Source organism: Mustela nigripes, chromosome 9 (assembly GCF_022355385.1).
Source record: "Mustela nigripes isolate SB6536 chromosome 9, MUSNIG.SB6536, whole genome shotgun sequence".
NCBI classification, from domain to species: Eukaryota; Metazoa; Chordata; class Mammalia; order Carnivora; family Mustelidae; genus Mustela; species Mustela nigripes.
In genome coordinates, this window is record NC_081565.1 from 7,349,003 (window position 1) to 7,366,069 (window position 17,067).

Here is a 17,067-nt window from a genome sequence, read left to right on the forward strand (position 1 = left end):
GATTTGCTCATTCTGGACGTTTCATGTAAGTGGGATCACACAATACGTGGTTCTTTGTGACTGGCTTCTCTCACATAGCGTTTTTCAAGGTTGAGTATGGGGTATCTGTGCTTTGTTTCTTTTTAACGATTTTTTTTTTTTTTTAATTTGACAGAGATCACAAGTAGATGGAGAGGCAGGTAGAGAGAGAGAGAGAGAGAGAGGGAAGCAGGCTCCCTGCTGAGCAGAGAGCCTGATGCGGGGCTGTGCTTTGTTTCTTTTGACTGCTGAATCCTACATATCCTGTCGTGTGTGGAGGCATTCACGGTAGATGGCCATACAAATTGCTGTTACGAAGACTGTGGACTTACCTTTCATTTCTCTTGGATGTACAGCTAGGAGTAGAATTGCTGAGTCCTAAGGGGACTGTGTTTAACTTTTCTAGGAAGTGCCCGGGCGATTTTCCGAAGGGGCCACACCCCCTTACACTCTGACCAGCAGTGTGTGAGGGCCCCAGTTTCTCCTTGCCAGCTCTTGTTATGATCAGTCTTGATTATAGCCTTCCTAGTGCATGTGAAAGGGTCACTCATCATAGTTTTGATGTGTTTCCCTGATGGCCAGTGACGCTGGGCATCTCCTGTGCTTACTGGCCACTTGTGTATCTTCTCTAGAGAAGTGTGTGTTCGCGTTTGATCATTTGCCCATTTTTAAATTGGGTTGTCTTTTACTGGTCAGTTCTAAGTGCCCTTTATATATTGTTAGGAACAAGTCCCTTGTTATATGTGGGGTCTGCAAATATTTTCCTTCATCCGTGGGCTGTCTTCTCCCTTCCTTGATGGGTGCTCTGTGAGCCACAAAAAAGGTTAATTTTGATCAAGTCTAGTATTTCTGTTTTTTTCTTTTGTCACCTGTTCTTTTGGCATCATATCTGAGAAACTGTTGCCTAATCCCAAGCACAAAGAGTTATCCTGTATTTCTTTCCTCAGAATTTTGTAGTTTTAGCTCTTAGATCCCTGTTGAGTTAGTTACTATATATGGTATTAGAAATGGGTCCTGCTTCATTCTTTTGCATGTGAATATCTCATTGTCCTAGCAACTTTTGTTAAAAAGACCCCCCCCCACCCTTCTGAAAATCAATCAACCCTTAATGCGAAGGTTTTTTCTGAACTCAGTGCCATTCCAGTGGCTTATGTGTCTGTCCTTATGCCAGAACCATACTTCCTTGATTATGGTAGCTTTGTAGAAGTTTTGTAGTCAAAGACATGTGAATCCTTTAATTATGTTCTTTTCTACTTTTTCTAGATGCTTTGACTATTCTGGTCTCTTAAATTTCCAGGGTTTAAGATAAATGTGTCAAATTTCTGCAAAGAAGCCCGCTGAGATTGTGTTGAATTTTTAGATCAATTTGGGAGCATTGTCCTACCAGCATTTGATCTTTGGAAACATGACTCTGTGATGTCTTTCTATATATTTAGATCTTCTTAAATTTCTTTCAGTAATTTTCCTAGTTTTCCAGAATATATATATTTTGTACTTCTTTTGTTAAATGTAATCCTGTCTATTCTTCTTGATGCTGTTGTGAATGGAATTATTTTCTTCATTGTGGATGTTCACTAGGATGTAGTGAACATTGATTTTTGTATATTGATCTTGTATCCTGAAACCTTGCCAAGCTCTTGTGTTCCGATAGTTTTTAGTGGATTCGTTGTGATTTTCTACGTACATGATCAGAGTGTCCACCAGGAGAGAGATTTCTAGTTCTCTCCTTGCACTACTTTTTCTTGTTTGCTTGACCTCATTATTTTTCCTCCCACCACAGTGTAAGTTGGTCACTGCCGGGGTCCCGTGCATAGAACAGCACCGGGCACATGTTTGAATGAATGGGTGGAACCCGCAAGGTTGGGTCAGGTGATGCTCCCGGCCCAGGGCTGTGGCTCCTCCTGTGACAACTGCTCTGGACCGCGTCCCAGTCCCTGTCTGCTGGAGGCCTGGCCCTCTCTCTCTCTCCCTCTCATCTCTGGCCCTCACATTTTGTGCTAGTTCTCAGTCTTGGGGCTGCAGGGAGTTGCTGGGGTCCCCCGTGTCTTCACCAGATGAGACACGTCTCACAGACTCCCCAGGCCGGGCCTTTTGTGGGGCTTGCGGGTGCTCCCAGGTGCCCACAAATGAGTGGGTGGTGCACCTGTTTTACCCATGAGGGTGGAGAGTCAGGCCCTGGTTGAGTCATTCAGGGATGTGAGGGCTGGGAGCCCAAGTCTGCCTGACTTGCTTCCTGCTGCCCCTTGTTACAGCCCTGGCAGGATATGAGAGGAGCCTCGTGTGCAGTCAGGAGGGGGCTCCTCGTCGAGGCTCGGCGCAGCGGGGGCAAGGCCATGGAAACCAAAAGCATATTTGTTCCTCCCTCACGCGGTTTCCTCTGCCTGGAACTGTGTCCCCCCCCCCCCCCCCCCCCCCCCCGGCTACACCCCTCTCTTCGTTCCCCTTTGAGCTTGAATGTCACCTCCCTGTGGCCAGTCACCTAATCTGACTCACCCTTTCCCTCCACGCTCTCCTGGTGACACTGAGTCATCACGGGGGTAACTGTCAGTGTTAGTCTGTGAATCAAGTCCCCTGCAAGCTCGGAGCCTGACTTGTACTTGGCCCTTGGAGACTCGGGTGCGAGTCTCGGGCCCGGAATCCCCAGTGCATCCTGCCTGCCAGGCTTCTCCAGGCTCCGGAGCCCGAGAACCAGGGGGATGACTGAACGCTCCGACTGTAATGGGACAGTCCTGGTTTCAGATCCTGCGTTGTCAGTCTCTGGGGGTGTGGTCTGGGGCCATCTCTTGGAGCCTCAGTGCCCTCAGCTGTGGAAGAGGGTGCACAGAGCCTGCCATCAGGGTTGTGTGCGAAGTGAACATGCCCGTGTCAGACGCTGCCGCATTTGTGCTGAGCCCCTCCCCTCAGGCCGCAGTCTGGCAGTTAACCTGTGACCCCGGGGTCCCCGGGATGTGGAGCGGTCACTTCCTCAGCTGTCCAACGCGGCCAGTCCTGTTAGATGGGATGATGGGGCAGGAGATAACATCTCTGCGCCGTCCCGTCCCTTCTGCGGCCACCCCTTCCTGAGCACAGGCTCTGCCAGGTGGGCCGTGGGGGTCTGGGGGCTGCTCGGAGCTGTGGAACTTGTCGCTGCCACCCCAGATCCTGCTGAGCAGCTGGGGCAGGCTCCACTCACTCCCAGGGCACAAAGCATGGCCCTGTTACGGGGGTGCTGAATTTTTCAGTGTGGTAATACCCTCCCCCCCAGGTGCAGAAGGAACTTGGGCTGAAGACCAACTCCCCACTTACCATCCGGGAAGCTGAGGACCCCAAGTTGGTATCTCAGGCTGGTATGGTGAGAGTGAAACATGCGGCACTGGGAGCCCACAGCTCGGGTTCAAGTCCCTGTTCTGCTGTGCATGCAGTGGGCCTTGGGCCAGCGTCTTGGCTCCAGCTCCCGGTGTCTGTGAATGTGGGATTGGCCTAATGGCAGTAGCTGTTCAGACAGTTGTTGGAAGGATTGGTGTGATTATGGGTCTCTGGCCCTTGGAGCAGTGCCGCCAAAGTGCCATGAGTGCTGTCTAACACAGGGGAAGCGGGATATGAGCCTTAGACGGTGTTACTGTTACTATTAACCTTGTTGTTGTTGTTCGTGGTATAGAAGGGGTCTCCGTAGCCAGGCAGCCCTGAGCAGAAGGCCAGCTGTTTCCTGACTGAGTGGCACTAAGTAGCTTACCTCACTTTTCATCTGTAAAATGGGCTCTGGGGCCAGTTTGGAAAGACTGTTGTGAGGGTCGATTGAATGGCCAGGGGCCAGGGAGATATTGGCAGAGGAAGGAGCCCCCCAAAGCCACAGAACAAGGGCAGCACTGAGAGGGCAGTGCTGGAAGCAGGGGCAAGGAGTAGCCTCCCCTCTGCCTGACCTCACCCCTACCTTGTGGTTTTTTTTTTTTCATTTTTTTTATTACTTTTTTGTTGTTGTTTTTACAACACTATACAAGCATGTCCTTTTTATGAAAATACAGTCACTTCGTGATACAAAGTAAAAAGTGAGAGCTCTGCTGCGCTCCTCTGCCTCATCCCTAAAGGCCGGTCCTGTCGCTGATACCTGTGTTCACCTGCCCGCTTGTGTTCCCCTCTCTGTCTGCCCCGCAGGGAGGAGGTGCAGGAGAACTGTGTGCGGTGGCGGAAGAGGTTCACCTTCGTGTGTAAGATGAGCGCGAACCCAGCCACCGGCCTGCTGGACCCCTGCATCTTCCGCGTGTCGGTGCGCAAGGTAAGGCTTGGGGGCTAGGGCTTGGGGGTTTGAGGCCACCAATCCAATGGCTTTGGCCCCGTCCCCTGACCTGTCCCCTCCAGAGGGCAAGGAGTGAGCCCCTCTGCTCCTTGGCTTGACTTATCCCCAGCAGTGAGATTCGGGGCGGAGGTGCTGGGGAGACACATGAGGTCCCTTGGGTTCTGTATTCATGCTGCTGCTTCTGTCTCTCTCTGCAGGAGCTGAAAGGCGGGAAGGCTTATTCCAAGGTGAGTGGGGCTGGGAAGGGATAGTGAGATAGATCAGAGGTGTGAGAAGAGCTTCGGCCCCTCTCTGCACCAAACAGGAGGCACTCAGCTCTGCAGATGTCATCTTTCTTAGAAATATCTTTATTGATAGTCTTTGCATTTAGTACAAAACTACCCTGGGCTTCTTGTAGCACAAACGGTACAGAAGTTCAGAGTGGAAGGGGCAGTTTCCACACCCTCCTCTGCAGCCTTCCTCCCCAGACCCCATCCTTGGATTCGTTAAGGTCTTCCCAGACCTGTTAAGGAAAAGAAGATTATGATGTATGCACAGAGCAGCGAGTCAAACCCACGCGCTTGCGGTTTGGAAGAACGGAAAATGAGCCCCTGTGTGTGGACTTGTGTGCGCGCAGACAGTAGGCTTCTTACATACACAAAAGGGACTTATTCTAAACAGATTCTGCAGCGTGGTTTTCACTTGCCAGTAAGCCGTGGGCACGTTTTCGTAGATCCCTTTTGCTTTCTAACTGTGGCCATGCCCCCCTGTGCGGCTGGGTGGCGGGCACCCAGCTGGTCCCCTGCTGTGGCCCATCTGTGTTGTTGCCGTCTGCTCGGCACCCATGGGTACCAGTGGGAGAAGGCGGCTGCAGGGGTTGCCTCTGGTTCTGAATGAGCCCGCTCTGCCCTAGACCCCCTTCTTGGTAGGGACATACTGCCCATCCTCTGGCCCCTGGGATGCGGCCTGGCAGCAGGCGGTGAACTCAGACTACCCGGAGGGGAAATGCCTTTGCCTCACCTTGCCCTGCGTGGAAGGTGTGTTCTTTCCCATTGACCAGAGCTCAGGAAGCTCTGTGTTCTGGGCCATCTGCTCTGCCCTGGCCCGGGTGCTGGTGGCCCTCTCCAGAAACAGGGCAGGGTGGCTACAACTGGCTGTGGAAGGTGCCGCCAGAGTGGAAATTTCTCCTCCCGTGGTCACATAGGCGCAGACAGCTGTGGCCTCCCACCTCCACACAGCGGGTACTTACCAGGCGCCCGGCAGAGGTCAGACCTACAGGTCCTTCCCTTCTGTCCTGTGAGCAAACACCCATGACAGGCCCTGCCCCCAGTTTCCAGGGAAGAAAGCTGGGGCCCAGAGGGCGGCTGGTCTGGACACTGGTTGGGCCTGGTCTTGGGCTGTGTGGGGCCCTAGGCAAATCACTTCCCCACTGGAACCTTAGTTTCCTTCCCTGCCAAATGGGGGTCCCTCTGACTCGATGGCAGGGCTGGGATTTGAACCTGCCATGTCTCTGATTCTGGCTTGTGTGTGCCTAAACTCTGCAGTAGAGACTTGCATGTAGTAGGTGTTCAATAAATGCCACCTGTTGGTTTGGTTGTCCTAATCCCAGCACCCTCCCACCTCAACTCAGTTTCCTCCCCAAGGTCTGGAGACCTGGCTTCTTTCGAAGGCTTTCCCAGCTCCTATACCCTGTTCTCGAATGTGCTACCACTTTCCTGTGCATCCCTGGTGCCTCTGCCTGCATCCCAGGAGCAGCCAGGTGTTCCTACAAGCCCCTCACTCCAACCTCCGGGAGGCCCTCCTGCCCACCCCCACCCCCACACCGAGTTCCCACGGGCTTTCCCTCCCCCGCCGCCCGCTGGCCTGGCGGCTCCCACAGCACAGCCTTGTTTCCCAGGGAACAATGCCTCTGTGTCACAGACAACAATGTCCTTTCATCTCAGGCGCTGCCCCAGTGCACTCTGGGATGTTGCACAAAGGGCGCTTTGTGTGGCTCAGGGATGTGAGAGCTCCAGACCAGCCTCTGTCCTTGGGTGCCATTATGCAATACTCAGTCTGGGCTGTGGGGTGGGCCCGGGGGATCTGCCTCCCCCGCTGCCAAGTTAACTCTTGTGCCACTTGCTGGGCACCCACATCTCCTGCAGTCTCCCACACTCTCTCCTGTCCTTCCTAGCTGGGCTTTGCCGACTTGAACCTGGCCGAATTCGCAGGCTCAGGCTCCACAGTGCGTTGCTGCCTGCTGGAGGGATATGACACGAAGAACACTCGTCAGGACAACTCCATCCTCAAGGTACCAGGGCCCCGCCCCCTCTTTTGTCCCCTCCCACCAAGGGGCGGGGGGCCAACTTGCTCCTCATCAGAGTCCCCTGGAGGGTTGTTAAAAATACAGATGCCTGGGCACCTGAATTGCTCAGTGGGTTGAGCCTCAGGTCATGAACTCGGGGTCCTGGAATCAAGTCCTGCATCGGGCTGTCTGCTTGGCGGGGAGTCTGCTTCCTCCTCTATCTCTCTACTTGCCTCTCTTCCTACTTGTGATCTCACCCTGTCAAATAAATAAATAAAATCTTAAAAAAAAAAATACAGATGTCCCTCCTAGACACAGGGAAGATGTGGTCCCAGGGCCAGGAAACCACCCTTAGAAGCCTGGCGCTGCACTGGCCTCATGTCCCCATCTTTAATCCAGGATGGGGTGCATCCCAGCAGTCTCGCTAAGGGTTGGCTGAAATGCGCATCCCTGAGCGCTCACCACCTCTCATCTCATGATGCCGGACAGCAGCCCCATGGGGTGTAGTGTCTGCTCTTGGACCCAGTTTTGCATAGGAGGGGGTTGAGGCACAGAGGTTAGATAGATCATTTGCCTGGGGTCACAGGCAGAGGTGACACTTGACCCCCAGCTGCTCAGCTTCACAGTCCAGCTCCCAGCCATTGCCCCATGTGACATGAGGCTGCCCGAGCTTGCAGGGGAGGATCAGTGAGTGGAAGAACCGGCCGAGGGGCGGCCGGGGCAAACCGGTGTGTCTGCCCCTCGAGCCCAGCCGCGTGCCCCCTTCCAGTTCCCTCCGTCCAGGCCGCTGGCTCTCGGGTCTCTCAGGACAGAGGTATCTGGGCGTCCGCCGCTAGCAGCACGCCTCTCTTCCTGTCCCCTACCCTTCCACCTGGGAAAACAGCCTTGGCGTAACCACACCTCTGCGAGCTGACCCAGAGGGAGCCACTTGTGCCTGAAGCAGAGCTCGGCAGCAGGCGGCGGCGGGGGGCTCGGCAGCCTCCCGGACCCTTCGCAGAGGGAACCAGAGGCACCCAAAAAGGTCGAGGCTAGTTTTGGTGGGGGCTAGGGCCTTTCAGTCTCGCCCCAGTGACCCTGTGTACCCGTAGGCAAATCACGGCGTGAGGGGGTTCAGTGGCCTCAGCTGCCGGGGCAGCTCCCCCACGTCCTGTCTGCAGCGCCGTGGGCCCTCACTCCCCTGGAGTCTGTCTGAGTGCCACTTCCCTGTCTGCAGCCTGGGGCCATCCCCCACTTGTAGGCTGCTATCACCGCCAGATGAAATAATTCAGTTAAAAAAAAAAAAAAAAAAGTCTCAGGAGGCACCTGGCTGCTCGGTCAGTAGAACATGCGACTCTGGACCTCATGTCATGAATTCAAACTTCACATTGGACGTAGAGTTTAGTTCCCCAAAAACAGGGCGGGGAGGTGCCTCGGTGACTCAGTTGGTTAAGCATTAGACTCTTGGTTTCGGCTCAGGTCATGATCTCAGGGTCGAGGGATCGAAGCCCCATGTCAGGCTCTGCCATGAGCGTGGAGTCTGCTTGAGTTTCTCTCCCTTTCCCTCTGCCCCTCCCCTGCTTGTGCACATTCTCTCTCTCGCTCTTTCACTCTCGAGTAAATAAATAAAATCTTTAAAACTCTCAGCCCAGTGATCTCCATTTTTGTCAGTGGCGACCCTGGGATATGAGCCCCCTTTCCTGTCCTATCACCCGTTTCCTGTCACTCCATCTCGGCCCAGACTTGGGGACCCAACCCTGCCTCATTCGGACCACTGCCGAAATCTCTGCCCAAAGTGGGTGTTGAATTTCTGGTGGCTTCTTGCTTTACTTGACTCAACAAAGTTTCACCCCTCCCCCCTTGTCAGAGTCTGTGTGCACCCCATCTCCCACTCCCGTGCCCTGTGTTATACCTGGGGAGCCCCTCCCCACCCGGGTGGGCTTTGTGAACCTCCCTCCTCCCTGCCTGCTGCGTGGAGCTTGTGTGCCCACGCCCACTCTCAGGCTGTGAGAAGAACCTAAGACTGGAGAGGGACTGTGGCCTCTGTCCTGGCCGTGGTTCTGGAGGAACAGTAACTAAGTTTTTCTGCCGCCTGCGTTGTGTGCCAGGCACTAAGCCACGCAGAGCGTCATCTCCCCTTGTCCTCTCCACTATCCCAGGAGGCAGGCGCCAGGACTGGTCCTCGCCTCCACTTAAGGAAATGGGGCTTAGTGCGTTTCCATGGCTTTGCCAGGTCTAGCAAGGGGCAGGGATAGGATCAGAGTCCAGCCTGTTGGCAGCCAGAGCAGAGGGGCCATGGGGAGGCACCCCGGCTGCAGGTGGGTGCCGTGTGGCTGACTTCTCCCTCTGTGCAGGTCACCATCGGGATGCTTCTGCTCTCCGGAGACCCCTGCTTTAAGACGTGAGTGTGGGCGCAGGCTGGGAGGGTGCCACACAGGGACTCTTCCCTCCTCGGGGCTCTTGGCCTCCTGTCTTTGACCCCCGAACATGGGGCACCCCAATCACAGCCATCTGTCCTCCCAAGGCCACCGTCCACCGCCAAGTCCATCTCCATCCCGGGTCAGGACTCCTCCCTGCAGCTGACGCGCAAGGGCGGTGGGACCAGCAGTGGCACCCGGCCCCCCAAGACGAGGCCCACCATCCTCAACTCAGGTATCATTTTGCACCTGCCCTCCCTGCGCCTCCCCATGGCCCTCGTCTCCGTCTCCCCAGGTCCCAGTGGGGATGCTTACTGAGCACGGGTGGTGGGATGGTGTTTATGTCCATCAGTGCTTCCATGAGGCCCACGTCTGAGCCCTTCCCACAGGCAGGGCACCATGCTGGGCGCCAGGATCACAGCAGCACCCTTACCTTGAGGCTCCATCTTGCAGGAGAGACAGGAGTCAATCAAACAGTAAATAAGCCCATGTCACCTGCAGGTGGGACAGGAGCGGTGACTGGCACTGAAGAGCTGGCACTTGAGCTGAGCCTGAGCTGTGGGGCAGGGTTCCCGGCAGGGGGATGGTGTGCCGCCATGCCTGGCTGTCTTGCCTGTCTGGTCTCAGCATCCACCCCCACTGCCGACTAGAGGGGCAGCAGCAGCCCCTGCAGCCTGGGCTGCTGTGGAGCTGAGCCGAGTGCACGAGTGTGCCCTTGCCTGGCACACAGTTTGTATTTTGTATTCTCTGGGTATCTCCCAGCGTTGGGTTTCTACTAAACTGTCATCATTATGAACATTATAAAAAATGCAGTGGAGACAGCATGGCGATTAGGGGGAGGAGATGGTCCAGGAGAAGGCTCCAGCCTCCCCCCCTCCCTCCCCGCCCCTGTACTCCATCCCTGGGGGTGGACTCAGCCCGGAGGCACAGTGCCCCCGAGCTGCTGAGCGAGCTGGGCGGCTCGCGCCACCCTAATTTGCACCACGAGAGCAATTAGAGAGACGCAGGGCCGCAGGCAAGGAGCTACCTTCCTAGGCATTGTGGGGTTTGAGCCCCCATATGCCTCTGTGACTGGTTTTCTAGCCCTCTCCTCCTGCAACCCCCGCCCCACCCTGTGGAGCACCTGTCTTGAGAAACCCTGTGCTTTGGGTGAGGACCCAGGCAGGCCTAGGGGCCAGCCTGGGGCCTGGTGTGTTCTTCTCTGAGGAGGGGGGTGGATGAGATGAGTTCTTCCTTCTTATGACCAGAAGTTATGGGCAGGCAGCCACTCATGGGGCCCAGAGTGGACCACCCCAACACACACCAGGTCCCTTGCGCCTCCTGCTGGCGAGTGCTGGGAAGTTTGTTTTGAAGTTGGGCTTACGGGTGACTTGCGACAGGATGGTCGCCGTTCTCCATTCCCCTTATTCGTTCCACACTGACCTAAGCTCATTCAAGCCTCAGGGCCTTTGCTTCCGCTGTTCCTTGGTTTGAAAGGCCCCTTTCCTGATGCCTTCTGTGGCTTGTTCCCTCCCATGAGGCCTCCCATTAAGGCCACCTCCTAGAAATCTTCCCTGATCCCAGACTGGGTCAAAGTGCACACTGCTGCCTGCTGTGTACCACTCATCTCATTTCAGGCATGGTTAATTGGGGGTCATTTTTCATTCAACACTCTCCCTTCCCGCTGGCCTGTGACACCCCATCTCCTATTTACAGCACTATGCAGAGGACGTCCTCACAGATATTTGTGGAATGAGCAGACCTGGGCTCCAGGGGTGGACTGTGGTGGGAGCAGGGCCTCTGGGTTTGTCTGTAAAGCGGGAAGCACCTAGCGTGCCCCCCTCTGCCCGCCGCCAACTGCGTGAGAGGCCATGTGTGGACGGCCAGGGCTGGCCTGCTGCTGAGCCCGCCTTCTCCCCACTCTCCAGGGGTGCCAGAGGAACCCGAGCAGAACCTGTCCAGCCCGGAGGAGGTGTTCCACTCCGGCCACTCCCGCAACTCCAGCTATGCCAGCCAGCAGTCCAAAATCTCTGGTGAGTGCCCGCCTGGCCCCGCACCCCCGGCCTTCCACACACCTTGCCGGCCCCCCACTAACGGGCCTCCCCGCATGCCCGCCAGGCTACAGCACGGAACACTCGCGCTCCTCCAGCCTCTCGGACCTGACGCACCGCCGCAACACGTCCACCAGCAGCAGCACCTCCGGCGGCCTTGGCATGACCGTGGAGGGCCCCGAGGGCAGCGAGCGCGAGCACCGGCCCCCTGAGAAGCCCCCGCGGCCGCCAAGGCCACATCTGTCCGATCGCTCATTCCGGTGAGCAGCGCTGCCTGGTGCTCCTGGAGAACAGGCCCCTCCTGGGCGCCCCCGGAACCTCCGCTTCTTCCCTGTAGCACGGGGACAACAGGGTCCCGCCTCAGAGGGTCGGATGGCGATGATTCAGCCGATGGGTGGACGCGAAGGGCACAGCCTGGGCCTGACAGACACGCGCTGTCGGGGGAGGCTTCGTGACCTACGTCCCCCGTTTACCTGTGGCGTGGCCTCTCAGAGGCTCAGGTCAGCTAACCTGTCAGGGCCTCCAAGTCCTCATCCACAAAACCTGGCCTCGGGTGAGGAGAGGGTTCCAAGAGCACGACAGGGAATAGGTTCTCACGTGCACGCAGAGCAGCCTGAGCTCTGTACGGGCTTACCATGGTCGCCCTCGTACCTGTCGCCAGCTGGACTGCTGTGACTCTGCTCTGCCCCACCCCAGGAGGAAGAAGGACTCTGTGGAGAGCCACCCAACCTGGGTAGATGACACTCGGATTGACGCAGATGACATTGTGGAGAAGATCATGCAAAGCCAGGACTTCACGGACGGCAGCAACACTGAGGGTAAGCTGCCCACACAGGGAGGCCTGGGGGATGGTGCTGCCTGCTCCAGGGCCATCCCAGATGCCCCTGCCCCACTCAGCCTCTGTCTTCCCCTGTGTCCCCACAGACAGCAATCTCCGGCTGTTTGTGAGCCGCGACGGCTCCACCACACTGAGCGGCATCCAGCTGGCCAACAGGTAGGGGGTGCCGTTTGGGGATGGGTCCCTAGGGTGGCCATGGGGCTCGGTGCTGAGAGCCCAGGCATGGTAGACGCTGACCTGGCTTTGAATAGCTGTTCCTTCCAACACAGCATCACCTGGGAGCACTCACTCCTCTCTGGACCTCAGTTTCCCTGCTTGTCAAATGTCACGGACCACACCGTCTCCTCTAGAAACCTGGGACAGCAGCCTGGGGTTGGTTCTCAGGGTTCCAAGGGTAGCTTGGAAAGGGCTTAGCACAGGGCCCGGTGCACCGCCTGGGCTTTATCTGTCTTTATTTGGGACCTGCTTTTCCCTTCCTTCTGGATCTGGGAACTCCTAAACATGATGACGAGAACAACTCATTTAATTTACTGAATAAATATTTATTGAGCACCAGCCACACACCAAGCACTGAGCTAGGTGTGCTGGGGATACAGCAGTGAGCAACCCAGATTCGTGCCTGCGTGATATTTACATATGTGGGTGTGGCGGCTGAAGCTGCTGCTTCTGCTAGAGTTTGTAGCGTGTCCACTGCCTCACTGAGTGAGTAGAGGAGCTGTGCCAAAGCCGTAACCCCCTGTTCCCCTGAAGCGGCCAGGAAAGTGCTCTTTAACATATAATGCTGGGAGCGTGGGGGGCTGGGGTGGTGGTGGTGTGGAGACTTGGCTGGGCAGGTCTGGGGCGCAGGGGCCCAACCTCCCCTCTGGTGCTGCTATGCTGACACCTGCTGGCCAAGGCTCAAAATTGCAACCACCCTCTCCCTGTGACTTCCTGGGCTGTCCCCCAGGAGGTGGGCAAGAGGAAAACAGAGGACACCTCCTTGGAGCTTTACACACCCCTCCCTAGCCCCCTAAGACAGTGAGGAAACGGGTTCCGGGGATGGGAGAAACCAGTTTCATCAGGAGCAAGGTCTTAGCAGAGCTGCACACTGATCCCTGAATGTCCGTGACCCTGTGGGTGGGTCTGGCTTCAGCAGAAAGAAGAGCTGCCCAGCCTTCTGTCCTCTTGGTGAGCTTCATCATCCCTCTGCTGCCTCAGTTTCTTCATCTGTCAAACGGGGCAGGGTTCAGACTTTGCCTGCCAGGGTTGCCATGAGAATGGGTGCGGCACCATCTCTGTGTGAGCAGACACTGGTGCTCAGGACGGGCTCAGGCACAGCTTGCATCAGCTCTGAGATCCCACAGGCTTTAGTACTTGGCATCTGTGTTGCCCTGGGCAAGTGACTCGACTTCTCTGAGCCTCAGTTTACCCCTCTGTGAAGCAGGGCCAGTTGGTTCACGGGTCCGACTTGTGAAGTCGTTCCCAGGGCCTGTCCCAGAAGAGCAACAGGGAGGACAAGCTGACCTGGTTTTCTCCTCCCCTCCCCCACAGGGTCTCCTCTGGAGTCTATGAGCCTGTTGTGATTGAAAGCCATTGAGGAGCGGGTGTCCACGCTGGAGAAGGGCCCTGCCTCTGCGGGCATCCAAGCCCGCATCATTCCACGAGGGACCTTCCCCTTCGGATCGTCATCCGCGCCGCATCTCATCTGTGCCTCCTCCATGCACTCCAGCCCCGCATCATTCCATTGTCCTCCCATCCATCCCGGGACCCTCCTGGCCTGCCAGGCCCCGGGCACCACTGTGAATATTCTCCTCTGAACCACTAGGGGGCAGGACGGTGCAGGTCCGTGAAGCAGGTGGACCAAAGATGGCCAGGCCTGCCCCTCTGGAGACCAGACTGGTCCCTCGACGAGGACATGCAACAGCACCTACATGCAGGGATGCTTGTGGCCGAGGGGCCTCTCGCCCTGTGTCCCTGCTTACTCCGGGAGCATTGGCTTAGCCATGCCCCAGCAGGGCCTTGCTCCACTGCCCCCTCGCCCTTGGGAGGGCCAGTCCATCCCCAGAATCCCGCCACCATGGCCCTCTGACTGCTTAGTGCTTCAGCTCTTCCTTCCCCGTGTCCCTGAGGACCCGCTGGCGGCCTTCTTTTGGGAACCAAGACCTCAGACCCGTCCACACTCCAGATTGAGACCCCCGCCCCCAAAGAATGTTGTCCTGCTGCCCTGGCAGCCTGCACTTTGCACATGCTTGCCTCCAGCACAGCCCCACCGGCCCTTGTCTGCCTTTCCCTTGAGCCCTTCATAAGGGTTTCTGGGCACTGCCTGCTGTGCGGTCAGCGCCTGCCTCTAGCAGCCCGGCTGGAACGTGGCACTGCCTCTCCCCCCGGTTAGCTCCAGCTCAGGCGTGACACCCATGCTGAGCATTGATAGTGGCTCTTTTCTGCTCGGGGCTGGATCCTGAGCAGCTGGTTTCCTAGGAAGCCAGGGAAGGTGCCTCCCAAATCCTTGGAGGTCGGCAGTCGGGCTGGGCTGGGCTTGGCAAGCAAAGCCCCTTCTCTGTCCCTGCAGGGTCAGCTAGCCCAGGCTGGGGCTGATGCTGGAGAGGCAGGTGGGCTGGGACTGGACCAGCCTGGAGCTGGCTTCCTGGCCGGAAAAGCCTCAGCCCTCCTCTGGAAGCATCCCTCTCTCTGGGCTGGGGAGAGGCGGGGAGCAGTCTGGCCCTGCCCCCGCCCCTCGCTAAATTTCTGCCATGTCCTCCCCCTCCCCCCCCAGTCTTCCTTACTTGCTTGAAGGTGGGTTCTGACTGCCCACCAGTCCCTGGACAGACTTCCCTGCCACTCTGAAATTTCACTCATTTTGTGTGAACCCAGCGGGCTGGTGTTTACCTAGTCCTGTATCGGTTTTCTTTTTTTAAAGTTTGCCCGTCTGTTCCTTTTTTTTTTTTTTTTAAATTTTTAAATTTCACAGTTTGGTATTTTCTCCTCCCCCAGGTGAGGGAGGTGGTTCTGTTCCCTTCCATACCTGCTGGCTGGGTCCCAGCAGGGCTGGGGACCTGGATGGGGGGCCAGAATCCTGGCTCTCTCCCTGGAAGGGGTGTGGGTGCCAGGGGGGTGTCCTCCCCAGGCTGGGAGGGCTCCTTGCCCTTGTGCTCCAGCTGCCAAGAGTTGGAGCTGCTGTCTTGGAACCTCCTGGCCTTGGGAGCAGAGCATTTCTAGGATTCTTTGTTGTTGTTTTTAATCCCCTAACTCTTAGAAAATGAATGTGTGGAGCTGCCTGCTGAGACAGGGGAGAGCATTTGCTGTGGCTGGAGAAGGCTCTGCTTAGCCCTGCAGGTCCCTTCCTGCCTGGCAGGCATCTGGCACTTTAAAAGGGAGCTGGCCTTGCTGTTTCCAGATGAAGTGACCCCCAGAAGATGGGAGAGCACTCCTCCGCTTCTGTGTCTGCGTGACTTCAGCCCAGTGGGGAAGAGCATTCAGGGTGTATTTAGGATCTGGCTCAAAGTTCTGGACTTCAGACATAAAGCAGTTAGCTCTGGTGCTGTTGGGGAGTCCCCCAAACCAGGAACCCCAGTCCCACCCAAGGCATGGTCTGGGCTTGACAGTTCACCCCAGAAGGGACACAGAGCCTGCCACAGCTTCCCCTGCCAGGTCGTGGGCCAGGGTGACTGGACTGAGAATTTGACCACATCCAAATTAACACTAGCTGGAGCCAGAGTCCTGGAGCCCCAGCCTCATCCCCATGTGGGAGCCCTTTCTTTGACCTCTGGGTCCCTTCAAGCTCAGTGAATTCCCGCCAGGCCCACATAGCTCCTGGACTTAAAATTCTATATGTAGAGAAAGATAGACTATATTAGAGGTATTTTTGGAAAGGAATCAGTCTATGCAATGCCAGTTTGGAATCTTCTTGAAAGACAGTTTAACGTTTTTACTAGGAGATTTAAAGAAAATTAAAGTCTACAATATTTTTAGGTTACTTTTTTTCTGGTCCCCCCAAATGGACCACAGGGTGTGATCTGCCTGGATGGAGATCCGCCATGTTCTCCTCTCTCTTGAGCTGGGAAATGGGGGGGTGGGGGGTGAGGTGGGGTCTTGGTTTTGGTTTTTTGGGTTTTTTTGTTTTTGTTTTTGGTCTTAAAAAAAAAAAAAATTCCCCTCCTTTCTAACAGAATGTTGCCGCCACCACTACCCCTTTTTCAGAGGGCTGTGTTTGTATCTCTGTCCCGGCTTCTGTTGTAGAAAATCACATTGTAAGGGGGAAATCAGCCTAGTGTCAATGTCTTGATTCGGGAGAAAAAATTAAATGTTGCAGTTTTTGTTTGTTACGGCGTGTTGGGTTTTGTTTGTCTTACTGCATGGTCAGCATCAGAAGAAAGCCGGATGCTTGGGTTGACATCCGGGAATGGGGAAGGATACAGGTGGCCAGGGTCCTCCGTGTCCTGGCTGCCGTCACAATCATTACCACCTTTACTACTGCAGGTTCCCAGGGAGGAAACAGACCCAGAAGGGCAATTTCTTGCCACCCTTGCACCTACTTACGTAGCTGCTCTGGTCTCAGAGTGCAAGTTCTAAGCATGGAACTTTCCAGCAGTCAGCCTGAGACGAGTAACTGTCTCAGCCTCAGTTTCCTCAGCTGTAAATGGGCCTGTGGTTGAAAGAAGAAAGTGGATGTACAGCCTGGCACAGGACGTGCTGAGTTTGTTCCCAACTTTCAAGTCCCAGGCCACTACTGTCCCCAGATCTAAGCCTCTCCCTTCTGGCCCCCAACACTCTCAAGTTAGAGGGGAGCCAACAACTTTGCCAAGCTCAGAAAGGCAGAGTCAGCCTGGCCTTTAATTAGCTCAGAAGTGGCAGGAAGCCTCAGCGGCTGTGGACAGGCCAGAAGGGACCAGACCTCCAGGGCTCCTCCCTGCTGCAGCGTGGCATTGTCTGCACCCCTCCTCGGGGCGGACACCCACTCCTGGCCCCTTTAAACTCTGGAGGCTGAGTTTGAGTCTCTTCCTCTGTTCTGCACAGCACACCTGGGGAGGGGAAAGTTGGCTCCTGGCTGAGCCCAAAGTCTGTCGTGAGATGAGAGGGATGGCATTAAGCTGTAGGCCAAGAAGAATTGTTACTTTCAGCTTTGAGGAGTGCAGTCCCCGTAGAGACGGGTTCAGGTGACTCAAAGAGACATGCTGCCAGCAGGAGCAAGCCATTCCTGGTTCTAACGCATCTCTGCAAGTGTGTCTGCCCCTCCTGCACTCCCCATGTGGGAACTAGGGATACCGCTGTGACCG

General features: G+C 56.1%; 1 protein-coding gene across 1 annotated transcript in view; it reads left to right on the plus strand.

The window, feature by feature from the left end:
• EEIG1 (estrogen-induced osteoclastogenesis regulator 1) overlaps positions 1 to 16,116 on the plus strand; it is a 33,843-nt gene extending 17,727 nt beyond the window's left edge. The window contains exons 2-11 of the mRNA XM_059410718.1: positions 4,150 to 4,270; positions 4,489 to 4,518; positions 6,444 to 6,560; positions 8,885 to 8,931; positions 9,055 to 9,182; positions 10,855 to 10,959; positions 11,045 to 11,237; positions 11,674 to 11,795; positions 11,902 to 11,971; positions 13,346 to 16,116. Of these exons, the coding sequence (XP_059266701.1) occupies positions 4,150 to 4,270; positions 4,489 to 4,518; positions 6,444 to 6,560; positions 8,885 to 8,931; positions 9,055 to 9,182; positions 10,855 to 10,959; positions 11,045 to 11,237; positions 11,674 to 11,795; positions 11,902 to 11,971; positions 13,346 to 13,391 (979 nt within the window). The 3' untranslated portion in view covers positions 13,392 to 16,116. The remainder of the gene's footprint in view (positions 1 to 4,149; positions 4,271 to 4,488; positions 4,519 to 6,443; positions 6,561 to 8,884; positions 8,932 to 9,054; positions 9,183 to 10,854; positions 10,960 to 11,044; positions 11,238 to 11,673; positions 11,796 to 11,901; positions 11,972 to 13,345) is intronic.
• Positions 16,117 to 17,067: the final 951 nt, after the last annotated feature.